Source organism: Poecilia reticulata, linkage group LG7 (assembly GCF_000633615.1).
Source record: "Poecilia reticulata strain Guanapo linkage group LG7, Guppy_female_1.0+MT, whole genome shotgun sequence".
NCBI lineage: Eukaryota > Metazoa > Chordata > Actinopteri > Cyprinodontiformes > Poeciliidae > Poecilia > Poecilia reticulata.
In genome coordinates this window covers 16168543-16182287 of record NC_024337.1, presented here as the reverse complement: position 1 = coordinate 16182287, position 13745 = coordinate 16168543, and the positions used below count along the sequence as shown (strand labels likewise).

The 13745-nt window shown below is 37.8% G+C and overlaps 2 protein-coding genes across 2 annotated transcripts in view; one reads left to right on the top strand and one right to left on the bottom strand.

Annotated features, from left to right (window-relative positions):
* The window catches only part of rapgef3 (Rap guanine nucleotide exchange factor (GEF) 3), a 28860-nt gene extending 28423 nt beyond the window's left edge, over window positions 1-437 (bottom strand). The window contains exon 1 of the mRNA XM_008414474.2: window positions 49-437. Within this exon, the coding sequence (XP_008412696.1) occupies window positions 49-132 (84 nt within the window). The 5' untranslated portion in view covers window positions 133-437. The remainder of the gene's footprint in view (window positions 1-48) is intronic.
* A 7876-nt stretch (window positions 438-8313) lies between these two features.
* On the top strand, window positions 8314-13459 carry slc48a1a (solute carrier family 48 member 1a). The gene is made up of 3 exons (XM_008414476.2): window positions 8314-8817; window positions 10192-10359; window positions 10474-13459. Exons 1-3 carry the CDS (start codon window positions 8688-8690, stop codon window positions 10608-10610), a joined length of 435 nt encoding a protein of 144 aa, XP_008412698.1. The 5' UTR covers window positions 8314-8687; the 3' UTR covers window positions 10611-13459.
* The last annotated feature ends 286 nt before the right edge of the window (window positions 13460-13745 follow it).

Below are 13745 nucleotides of genomic sequence, written 5' to 3'. Positions count from 1 at the left end.
TTACATAACTTTAACAAGACGACAGATATTTCTCCGCAGTAAACATACCCAGCTGATGCCCCGTATGGTCGGTTTCTCCACTGAGTAGCGGTGAGGGAACACTTGGTAATTATGAGTCCGAAACAGATGCATCTTGTGTCAGATCAAAACAACCGAAGAACAAGTTTCCCAGTCGGAGGAACCTCGCACGTCCTCGGCATGTCCACGCATTATTCACGGCACGCAGCTGACCGCCCGCTCATTTCTGCACAGCTGCCGCTCAGCACCGCGGAGACGCTGCCTGCGCATTTTGAGTCAGAAATCCCGACCAGACCGTGTTCCTGCCGTCCCAACGCGTCCAGAACTCAGAGCTTCCAGGACGCGCCTGCCTCTGTCAGGAAGGGCTGCGTAATGTTCGGCCATCCCGAGCGGCACCGGCGCACTTCGGCGCGTGCGTGCGTGCGTGTGCGCGCGCTCTGTGGACGGACAGCTCCGTCAGAGAGGCGGCCTCCCTCTGGCAGCTTTACARCCTCATTAACAGAGTTGGATTTATCTGCTCTGACATATTTGGAGTGGATGCGGGCAGGTGCTGCGTGCCGTCCATGAGAATACAACACACGAGTGAATTAAAGTACGTTCAACAAGTTTATTTCATCATTGCAATGGRTCTCACTAATACAAATTATGTATTTGAAGCGTTTATTTGGTTAGTTTTGACCAACACAAGCTAACAAAAGTAAACATGTCACATTGGACGAATATTAAATAAATTATAATACAGAAACCTTGTAAAACTGCTGCTGACATGGCGGCAAAAGCGGATAGAATGACCCCAAAATATACTAAAGTATAAGTGTAGCACTACTGATACCTATTTTTACTTGAGTAACTGTAAGTAGCCGTCCAAGAAGTTACTCAATATGAGTGAAAAAAGTATTTGGTAAAAAGGCTAGTCAGATCAAACTATCAGTCGTTTGATATTTAAAAATTACACCGTCAGTTGGACAAATGCGGACATTTTGGTAGTTTAAAGATCTTAAAGAAAATAATTCGTACAAAATGATGTTGTTTACAAAATAAAATAAGACAAAAGAAACAATATAACCTTCTAAAATGTTAACAAAAACTGCAGGTGTGTGTCTGCGTCTATTGAATTATTGGTTAAAACAATCTTGTTAATCATTCATTGAAACTATTCACAGTGGTAGAGTGGCAAATATTTTACTCAAGGGATACTTCACAATAAAATCCCTTACATAAAAGTAAAAAGAACAATAAACAGTAAAAAAAATACTCCTAAATGTATTTTTGGTTACTTCAGTGACTTTTTGTAAATGTAAGTAAATGTAACTAGTTACCACCTAACTCTCTTTGACAGTTATCCATAAAACATTCACTGACACTAGGTCAGTGACACTAGGTCAGTGAATGTCGGTACTCATGGTTTGATGCTGAGAAAAGCAAAACTACTTCTGTGGATCAGAGGAGACYGTTTGTGTTTCAAGGAGCGCTGTTTCAAAACGTTTTAATTCAAAGTTGAGTGGAAGGAAAAAGTAATAAAAGAAAAAGTGAAATCTGCTTAAAATTGCTGTAACATTAAAATGATAAATATKTTACTTTGTATRTGCAACTGGTTTGATTTTAARTCTGTCTCATGTGAATTAAATTGCTCATWGTGAAGCTAAACTTGGCTCTGCTGTCATTTCACCAAACTCATAGCTGTTCCTATTCTTTAACAGTCAGTCAGAATAAACTGAAGCACTCTGTTCTCTGCAGGTATGGTAAGGTTTAGTTTGTTCAGATCAGAAGCGAGCTGCAGAACTGTGTGCAGGCGTACTTATCAGGTCAACCAGCTGTCGGACTCAGCCTGAACAGGAGCAGATAAACAGCAGAACAGCTTTTAAAGTTTGGTATCCACTTCTCAGTCTCGCTGTGTTTGTCTTTAGCGCAGGTGTTACACTGTGACATCCACATCCCTGCTTTATGGGATCATAATATTCGTAGTAAAAGTTCAGCTGCACTATTAAAAATTAATTTTGAAGGGTATTTAAGATAAACATCAACCATGTTTGAAATGCTTAGCAAAGGTTACGTTCTACTTTACTTTTGTCAGAAATGCTATCTATGAAATGCATTAAGGATTCATTCAAACGACTGTTATGCTATAACAGTGCTATACTGTAAACCTCATAGGCATGGTGAGTTTTTATGACATGCACATCCTAACTAGTTGTCACAAGAGTAGCTTCCCAGAACAAATTTTAAAGTTTATCACTATTTGTGCAGGGGCGTAAGTTGGTAAGGAGGCCCTTGGTTCAAATTTCAGATTAGCATGTCCTCCAAGTACAACTTTCTTCAAAAACATGWTTGTAATTAGTCTATCTATTGCTCTGAAGTATGAGTTTCCATTTGCATGGTTGTTTCTGTCCATGGTGTATCCCGCCCATTTACCACTTAGTTACTGGCAGAGGCAGGCACCAGTATCACAATTTGTTATTTTACCACTGTGTGTCAAATTACTTACTTCACCGATCTCTGGTGTGCGCCGTCTTGGCGGGGAACAGATGGACTTAACCAAGTTTTCCATGGAAAAGACMACTTGACTAATATCTGGAAAGCAGAAAAGCAAAGTAATCATTTTTCAATAATTATTTCAATAATTCAAKTCAAACAGTGGAGTTTATATTCAATATAGAGAATATTTCAAACACTTATTGTTGTCAGTTCTGATGACCATGGCTCTAACAGAAGCCTAAGTGCTTGAATCAGGTGTCTCATAAATTTCTCTTGAGAAGAATCCACAGATCATTCGTGGCATTTAGATCAGTCAGTCGATCAAATGTGTCSATGCTTTCATCACTGAACAAGGTATTGGTGCTTCTGGCAGTGAGGATGGGTGCCAATGCTGGGAAATTAAATCGGTGTTTTCATGAAGCCTGTCAGCAGAGGGAAACAAAGTGCTCTGAAACTTCCTGATACAGGGATTTGCTGACTTTGTACTCGATGAAACATCGCTTCCCAAATCACCGTCGACGGCTGAAGCTCTGATTCTTTGCCTCTCTGCACTTGATGAAAAGCAAAATATATATATAAAGTGGACTTTGTATAACTGAGCAACTATTCAGCCCTTTATGGCACAGGAAATACGCTTTGGACATTTAATTTGCCTCTGAAGTGGATCCATTTAAGGAATTCAATAGTTTTAGCCCAAGTTATGCACTGCAGCTGACTCCAGCTTGTACCTAATAAAGTAAAGTCTTTTACCTTGATATTCTTCCTTTTACTCAAGGTTATAGTTATCCCTGTTTCCTTTGCACTGTTTTTTTCCTACCATGCAATTTTCAAAGTGCTTGCATACAGTAATATGGTGCTTGCATACAGTAATATGTACAAAACCAGCTGCTTTAGCAATAATTTGTGGCTTACCCGCCTTGTGGAGTTGTTGAATATCTTTTAGACAACTGATGAGTCAGCAGTCTTCTTAATGATTGTGCAATCCAACATAACAAAACAGAACAAATTGTTGTTAACTTTTAAACATAAYCATCAACATAAACAGGTTGTCACCAATTAGTCTTTACGAGTTTCACTTGTTTAACTGAAGTATTCCGACAAATAAACTTTTTGATGACATTCGATTGCACTGCGATGCTCCAGCTTAAGTCTACAAATTTGTAAACAACGAAGGAACACCTTCTGTCATTTTATTTTCCTTGCACTGGATCATAGTCAACTCTGTCTTGCAGGCTGTTATGCAAGGATTGTTTAAATCCCTGCCATTGTTCCAGAGCGGGGCTGCCCTTCCTGCGCTGACCTCAGAGGCAGTTCGGTTTGCCAAGGTTTTCCACAAGGCGCTCAGTCACAAGAACATCCATTCTGTCCTGCTTTTCTGTGCGTGGGTCTGCGCTTTCCCCTCCTGGATAGATGTAGGAGGGCAGCATATTCAAACAGCCTCTATTGTTTATGGTATTAAAAACCACAGCACCTGATGCTCACCTCAGCACTTTTCTCTTTCTCTCCAGAAGCATTAATCCATTAGCATGTGGTGGGTGAAGGATWGCTTTGAAAGCGTGCAGAAATCACTTTGATTTCTTTTACAGCCATTTTTTTTATTTCAAGACTAAATGTATTAGAATCCATCAAGGCTATAAACATTAACATTAAGTTAGAAAAAGTATCMTCTTACAATGTTTAGACCTTTGAGGAGTCACTRAGATGCCCTAGCAGCCAGAAATCAAATAGAAAAGTGTTTACATAGTTGAAAATGTCTGTGTGCTGTGACTAAAYCTGTCTATCCCTCTTAAAATTTTGCCGGAGCTCTGTAAGCTAATGAAAAKGGATTTCTTCTTATGCTGATGACAGAGTCTGAGTTGATAAGAAAAGACATATTAGAATAATTTGATGGTCGGGAGTCTAGTCTGATTTCCATGCAGCTCTTACTTTATAAAGCAACGTCTGCTTTAAGTGACCCAAACAGAAAAGATCTGGATCTAAAACAAGCTCTGAGAGGAAAGTAATCCGTGTTTGGTGGTGATAATATKAGAGCAGAAAAACWGAAACTTCCCTYGAAGGTAAATGATTTCTGGGTTTTGTTGATATGACATCTTAATTATGAGGCAGCAAAATTAAATTGTGGCTTTTGACCTACTAAACTGTTCAGCAATGTAAAGTTTGCAATGCTTTGCTTCTCAGAAAACTTTTTTTCTAAATAAATGGCGCCCTCTATTGAGAACTCCGATGTTTTGCAGTTTGCGTGGAAAAAAAGAAMATKTAAAGATCATCTGTGTGTACGCAGAATACAAAATATTTTTGCATTGGTGTTAAATTACACGTGTGTTTAATCTGTAGCATGTTATTTGTTTTTATGTTTTATTCACACTTAAACATTTCAGATGATCAAACAGACTGTAATATTTGTAAATATGACTGTTGGCTCTTCGSCAGATCCTCCTGTGTTTGGTGTCATTTCTACGTAAATCTTAATTTACTGCTTTGATTTTTGAAACAAGCTTTCAAAGWGAACGGCAGGTGTTTTGGGGAAGAYGCACGTCTACAATTTGTGTTGTATCAATTTCTGCTGGTCAGAGGTCAGAATCGATCCGTAAACGTCTGTTGCTGAAAATGTGCTATATAAATAAAATGACCTTGCCTGATCTATTAGATCACTCTGTTGGTGTGGGCATGCTGTGTACTAACAGGGACTGATGTGGCCCTTTATGTGCATGAAGGAGTTATTGTTTTAACATTAGACAGAAAACAAAGTTAGCCTGCTTAATGCCAACACTTCCTGTACTGACATCAAATTTCTTGATAAAGTTGAACTGGATCACTTTTGTCAGCTTAATGATAGTCGAGAGAAAGAAGAGAAAATCCTGATTCACACATAACTTCTTTTTTATAGGTTGTCTGACATCCCTAGGAGTCCCAGAGCTTTAGAAATGACTTTGTAATCATTTCTATGCTGACAGATCTCAGTTTCCTGTCTGTTCCTTATTTTTTGTTTCGATTGGATCTGATGTTTTGCTCTTTGAGATTTTTTTTCCCACCTCCTGTTGCAGTTTTTATTGAAGTGATTTCCTGATTCTACAGGTTTTGCAATCTAAATGTAGTTCTTTTCTAAAAATGGGTTTATTTGAAAACTAATCTTCAGCATTTATTTGTGGTTAAAAAAAAGGAAAAAAAGAAGAAATTTGTGAGGTATCAAATACTTTAAAAAAATTATGTATGTATTACTAGTATTGATTGAATTAGATTTCAGATTGATATGTTGGATATTTATAGTTGCGATCTTTAATTAAGGACATAGTTTTGTCTGCCATCTCAGCCAATGTCTATTTCTCTCTTTCTCTTTCCATTTATTTTTGTGAGCCTGTGTTTCTATTTAAATCCTTCGGGAATGGGAGTGGGATTTCCTGCAACACATCTACGCCCATGGAATGTACTTTGCCAACTATCTTTGTTGAGCACACACACACACACACACACACACACACACACACACACACACACACACACACACACACACACACACACACACACACACACACACACACACNACACACACACACACACACACACACACGTGTGCACTAACACACGCACACACACATGCATGCAGTGACACACGTCCACCTTTTTCCTTCCTTTCTCCTGCCACTTAGCAGCGACAAGGAAATACAGATTTGATCTGTTTGACCTCGTGGTCAAATAAGGACTGATGCAGAATGTGAAGCTAATATGAGGGAAGAAATTAAAACAAATGGAGTGAATAATAACAACAGTTCACAAACATACCCATGTGCTTCAATGATTTTTTTTTTTTACAGTGACTATAAACATAGTTAAATTAAATAACAGCATCAAAAACTTAGTAACTTTGAAAGTATGATTGGTTTAGTTCTAAACTTTGGAGCAGCTATGAAAGAAACTTTTATGCACATGGCAAATATGACTTCAAAACCCTCATATACATGTGTTACGTAAGATTTACCGTATTTTGAAAACACATTTTTTTGTACAAAGATCAGAATTATTTCTAAAATATTACAGTAAACAAATAACCTGTCAGTTGCATCGCTCTCATCCACGGTCAGAAACTTACCACATTCATCCACCTGTAAGCCTCGTCAGTACACTTGTTCTCTGCTCTCCTCTTTTCCAGCCGTTCCTTGTTTCATCCGTCTGGGGATGGTTTCCCCGTCTGGGTCGTCTGTGTGAGTCGTGGGGAGTGTTAGTGGACACGGTTTCCTGTATCTTTCTGATTGGTCATGAAGCGAGCGCCGGAGGGCATGAGCTGAATGCAACACGGACCCACAGCAGTGAGCGTGTGAACCGCGTAGTGTCTGAATATAAGCAACACTCTTTTTTTTTTCTCTTTCATTTCCACGGTATGCCCTCTACAGCTACAACTGAATTGTGTGGTTTCCTTCAGTGATGCCTGCAGAAGAGCTGCAAAAAACCACAGGAAGACTTTGAACTTTAACCTGGCAACACAGATTTCAGCTCTATGCCCTTCACCTCAGACAAACAATAATATTCCTTCTAAAGCTCACAGTTCTTTATGTTTTTTCACATGCGGCTGAGGCCATATATTCAACTAAATATTTGCTCTTAAGGTGCATAAATATTGCCAAATTTATATATTTTTGTGGTTGCTCATTTGTAGTAATGGAATATCTGTAATATGGAGCATATTGATCTGCATTTACACCACTTTAAATGAAGAAAAATAATGTGCATCCTATTTCAATTAAGGGAATGATAAAACAAATCACCTGATTCCTGAAGAACTTGTCAAATCTCAAATAGCACTGTGTCATTTTACGATAAATAAGTACAAACATAATGGAAAGGCTGAAGGTAAACACTACATGAACACCTAATACCTGTTTGAACCATCTTTAAAAGCTTAAGTCATTTTCTGAGACGTCATCTGTGCGTAACACTTTTCTTTTGCAGAATTTCTCAGTCATTTCAAGATTCAGTAATATTTTCCATGACCCAGTTTGAACTTATCTTCTCAGAGCCTGTGAGACAGATGGCTTCACATCTGAAACTAGGATACAAAGAGGACCTCAGAGAATCGTAACCTGGTCTTGTGGCTGAAAAACAACCTAAATTCATCACCACCGTGATACTAATATGTTGCATTTTATTTCCACCAAACATAAAAATGTGCATGGTCAAAATGTGCCTACTTTAGTCTCATCTGTCTAAAAGACAGCCCCTTCTGGCAACCTTTTCACACAACCCATTCTTATTTAATATGTTTCTAATTGAATTGTTATGAACTTAAACATGTGAAATGCTAGACTGAGACGTAGCTCCTGGTTTTATTGTTTCTCTGACCATTGTCCGTTGTCAGATTATCCACATAAAAAACAAAGATTTTGTAAAAATCCCTTTGATCAGTTTGCTCTCAAGCACAATATTCAAGGAAGCTTTTTAATCAGAGCAGAAATTACCCATAACATTAAAATCATTCCTGGCTTGTGTGAGTCTTTATCAAAGGTTTAGAGCTTGTTGTTCATACATTTGATGTGCATGGAATCCAGGTTTAGGGAAAAGAAAAAAAAAAATCTCAATTAGTCGACAACATAGTCTCAGAAGTGAGACAAAGGGCACACGGACCAAGACAAGCATTAATTGAGGGACGCTTAAATTAAGTCTGAAATGTAAATTGCGTCATCTAAGTTGGAGTCTAAAACTGCTATTTTGCTTTTCTCCACTAGGGGCGCGATGTCGCTGTGTTTGCTCGTTCTTCCGAACAAAGATGTTTAAAACATAAGAGATGAGTGTCTCACAATATTCCAGTGGTTCATATGTTGTAAAAGATTGTACTTATGGGAATTTAATTCTATGCGAATATTTTTGCGCTTTGTAGCTGACTTAATAAGCAGTTTTTTTTCCCTGCCGTTTGTTTGCTTCTAACATAAACTGTGTGTGTAGGGCGTGCTGTTAGGCAAATGAACGGTGTGTTTTTAAAACCCCACGGTGATAGGCGCCGTTGTTCTCCTGGCTGTGAGCCGAGGGGGATTTCTATCTTGTCGCTTCCCTGTTGCTGGGGATATTACATAATATGGCGCTAAGCTGTTGATGTAGGTCAGAACCAAAGACCGGATCGGTCCGTCTTGTTTTTTTTAAACTAAAATAACTTTTCATCCCGCTCGACGGTACAGGTCTGTTGGTAGCATTAGCTTAATTTTACAATGGGAATCAGTAGGATACATATTAGCATAGGCTATGCTAGCTTCGGTACTCTGGTTGGATTTTCAGCCTTCCTCGTCTGGAATATCGCCTATAAACAGCCATGGACAGCGGCCATGGGAGGCCTGTCGGGTACGCAAATGCTCCATACTTATTATTAAAACCAACTATTATTTGTTCACGTATTTGTTTTTAGTACCTTCTCTTTAAGGCTGTATTTATCCTGACTGCGGCCTTGAAGTGCTGCTGTATCTGTCACTAATCGACGTTTAGAGATAAACTATAGTTTGTTTAAATGCCTGTAGTTATTTTTACTAGGTATTTTTCCCCAATATTCAAAGCTTTTATTTGGGGGTTTATTTCGCCATTTAAACGAAACCGTTTCATTTCCATACAGTTGAACCATGTTGTATCATTTAATGAAATATTCTGTGCAATTTATTTTAATTGTTTGTGTCTAAAAACGTTGTGTTGCACATTGTTTCCATTTATTTACTTATTTTTTGTTTTGTTTGGGAATCAAAATGTTGTTCTGTATCAAATATTAACTAGTTTTGTTGCAATAGTCCTCATCAGTAGTTTTTAATCCATTTTAAGTATGATTTAAAAATACACATGTCAAATAAAACTCCAATAAAACTGCTGAAATGCCATATTTCCACAACATGGCTGTCTGTTTTTTTACAATCAGAAATATTTCTAAATTGCCAAATTTATCTTTTGTGCAAACGACAGAAAATTGCAGTCTCCTTTTTTCAGTAAGCTGACCGCCAGTGCACAGTGATCAGGGCTGAAACGATTAATCAGGATTAATCAATTATTGAAATAATCATAAACTAACTTAGTAATCGTTAACTGGAGCATTCAGACTAAAAAAAGGCCACTTTGTGGAAAAACAAACATTTTAAAGCTAAAAATTTACAAAAATATATACATTACATATGTACATATTTACCTTTGTCTCTGAATATGTTTAACCAAAAATTCTCAAATGTCACCCTAAGTAAATTCTAATTTACTTAAGCAATAAAAACGTCATGGTGATAAAATATTTTTCTTATAGAAGCTTTTATTTATTTGCATATTGTATAAAAAGGCTTGTGGTTAAATGAAAAATGTGTAGCATGTGCAAAGCTTTGGATTTGATTAATTGTCTGAATAATTGATAGATTAATCAATTACTAAAATAATTGTTAGTTGCAGGCATTAACAGTGTTAAGTGTGTAAATAGGAGTTCATTTCTGTTCCAAACAGCTGGAGAAAACTCTTAGGGACTTCCTCTGGTATCTTTTTAAAAGGACTTTAAGTTGGAATATTTTTAATCTTTGTTATACCGGGATACAGCTGATCAACTCATTCCTTGTTGAAACCTGTGAGAAGTTTAAATGATTTCAGTTTTTGATTTTTGAACAGTTTGCTACCAATTTGTTGCAGTCGTATCGAAATAATGTAACCTGTGTGTGTGTGTGTGTGTGTGTGTGTGTGCGTGTGTGTTTCTTCTGACAGGAGTTTTAGCGTTCTGGGTTCTAGTCACACACATCATGTACCTGCAGGACTTCTGGCGCACCTGGCTCAAGGGCCTCAAATTCTTCATTGCTGTCGGTGTGATCTTCTCAGTTCTGGCCGTCGCTGCCGCCTTTACCTTTCTAAGTCTGGCCATCACACAGAAACAATGTAATTCTCTTCTTTTGGCGTCAAATGACTTTTAAAAGGTCTAGTAATGTTTCAGTTATAAAAATGTGGATTCTCCAGCAAACCCTAAGCCTTGGTGTCATTTCTGCCCCACAGCTCTGATCGACCCGCGGAGCCTCTACCTTTCCTGCATTTGGAGCTTCCTGACGCTCAAATGGTCTTTCCTGTTGGCCTTGTACTCTTACAGATACCGCCAGGAGTTTGCCGACATCAGCATCCTCAGCGACTTTTAGCCAGGAGGATTTTTATAGACTTTGGTGAAGGTTGAAGGATTTAGGAATGCCAGCAGGAGCTGGACTTTGAGCTTTGGAACGACAGGAGGAAAAGCAGACGTGGCTGATTTGGAAGTCGTATGACTTTTACCACGCGGAGACGCACTTGTTGCTCTCGCATAACAAGCTCTTCTCTTCGTCTTGTAACCTGTTTTACTTCCTAACCACGAGTTACAGCTAAAGGTGAATGCTTGTTCGGACTGGAGCAGTGCACTGCTGGGAATGTAGGGAGTTTTTTTTTCCTGAGATTTTATCTCTCGATTGTTGTAAAAACAACTTGTGTGAACGGAAATCACCACCGTTATGGTGTCGTAATGCATCATTTAACACACAGAGATTCTCAGAACCAAAATGAAACCACACCCTTGGTAGGTTGATGGTGGCTTTTGAAGACGCGTCTAAGAGAACGGCATCATAAAAAGTTCATCGTCTCCCACAGATCTCATGACAGCAGATGTTGAGACGTTGGTGCCACTGAAGTTGAATTAGTTCCCATACCAAAAAATACATAAAAATAAAAAATACTGATACAGGTTTTGTTTTTTTTTCTCTTAAAAGTAGCAGTTGCACATGATAATTTACAGTGGGGAAAATGGGTGCTAAATATGTCAATGTTTTTCTCCATAAATACATTTTTAAAGATGCTATTGACATGAAATTCAAAGCAGATTCAAAGCACAGGTTATAAGCGTTGAAGAAGCTTGATGAATTTTCTGTTTAGTTCTTCGTCCAAAAGGCTTTTTAGTAACGGCGTCTTCCAGACGTTCACACCAGAACAGCCGTTGCTCTGGTGGGATTTGTGTTAAAGTTCTTCTGGCTACTTTATTTTCTGCCTGAGTTCCCATGACTCTGTGTGAGAGAAAGACTGTGTTGTTTAACAATCCACCCCTCATTTCATCTTCAGATTCTTATCAATGATGTCTATTTATCCTTCCTTCAATTAAAGGGAGTCTGCCTGTGTAATGTTAGGGATAGGAATTCATCATACTGTTTACTCGTATCTTGAAATGATCGATCGTTTATTCTGTGATGATAACGACGCACTCTAATCGATGGAAAACCTGAATTAATTGAGGTTACCGTTGGATCTTCTCTCCTTTGTTAACTCCCAGAGATCGGCTGTAAAAGCTGCTTTTATGTTTTAAAATATGATTTAATGCTTCTGCTGGATATGTTTTAGCAGCACTGTGGCATTACTGAATGAAACTAGATGATATTGGGAACAATATTTGTTTGCAAGTATGTCCAGTAATAGATTTATAGCTGAAAACGGTGATGATGAATTTTCAGCTTTTTGTCATCACAGCTACAAAATGTGATGAATATTTAGACTTTATTGTAGTATTTTATCGACTTGTCCGAATGCTCTGTAAACTTTCAAACAGGTTTCAAATGCCTTTTCTTCAGTAGTGGAGTCTTGTGCAGAGAGTGGTTGAGTGAATAACTTACTGTTGGAAAAAAATCCCTCCTGGTTTTCCTGACATGCTGTGTGTCTCTTAAATTACTTCTCTGAACTTATTTTTAAGGTGAAATTATCTTTCCACTTCCAGATTATATTAGACACATTTCACCTAATTTTCCTCCCATTTCCAGTGCTTTACCTGTCATTCCACTTTGTGAATTTCATATCAATACGTCTATTAGAAATAGATTTACTGAGAAAAACATCCTCAATACTTGTTTTCCCTGTTGCATATTAAACGCTCACTTTGATTGAAGGTTATTGATGCATTTAGCAGCTACTTGCTTAGTTTTGAGCTGTCACTACTTCAGTCTAAAACGATAGACGTGATCATGCGTTTGTGGAGTCTTGTWGCAACAAGAAACAAACATTACACCACAAAACACTTGCATGCAAGAAGAGGGCGTTTTGGCAGCACATTTCCCTGCTTTCAGTTGTCGTTGAGTTCCTTAAATGAGTTATTTTCTACATTTACGTCCTCAAATCTGCGAGGAGTTGTGTAACTTTTCCCTGACGAAACTATCACATAGACTTTGTAGTACATTTTATTTTTAGTAACAACTCTAAGCGTGTTGCAACCACTCCACTTGTTCCTGTCCAGCATTTAGAGCTCCTGCAGTTCTTTCTGGATGATCACCTTTCAGTGAACATCGGCATTAATATTTGGCCCTGCTGTCATCTGGTGTGACGTCCTTTCGGCTCCCCTGCATCATTTAAGAACAAGTTCAGATGTTCTAATTTAAAGCTTTTTTTATCAGAGAACTATCAGTGCGATTGGATTACTAATGGTGTTAATATGGGATGAAAAATTTAAATTCTGATGTAAAAAGTGCTTTTCTCTGTTTGTTCCACAAGGGGGAGACAAAACACTTTCTGATACTCTTAACATTCCTGTTTTGGAAAAAAAAAACACATGGATTTGATACAGAGTTGCACTTTAGTAAATTACATTATTGCCCTTGTTTTGCACACAGGTTGTAATTTCTGTCTCAACCCTGGAATGTTGTAATAAACCAAGTATATGTAACATTCGATTTCCTATTGGTTTGATTTCACTAATCAAGCTAAGGTCATTTTTTTTGTTTCATTGTTTCTCTTGTCTACATTTTAATTATGAAACATGTACAGTTTTTGTCAGTGATTGCATGTGAGAATACTACAAGTACAAACCAAACACATTAAAAATGCATTTATTGTTATTTCTGTCATGTCAAGTCTTCATTAATAAAGCAGAGATACAGCAGCAGTCTGAACCAGCTTACGTTTATACATTTATCTGAACTGTGATATCTGTAACTCCAAATTCAAGCAAAAATATTTAATACACAGAATAAAAATACAAATTTTCTCACTGTCTCAAATTATTTTACACCAAACTTCTGTTGTTTTAAGTCTGTTAAAATAACCAAAATTGTTCCTAGTAGCTAAATGCTGCAATAACAAATATCTAAAGTATTTCTTTATTAATGTCTACAGAACGATTACTATCCTTTTAAGCAAGTGAAATCCCGGAAGATGATGTCATGGCTAAGGAGCCGTCTGATAGGTTAACTGATATTTTTAACTAATTCGGGGGCACACCTGGAAAACAATACTTTATTGTCTGACACGATTGGAAAGTCAAGTGAAATCAG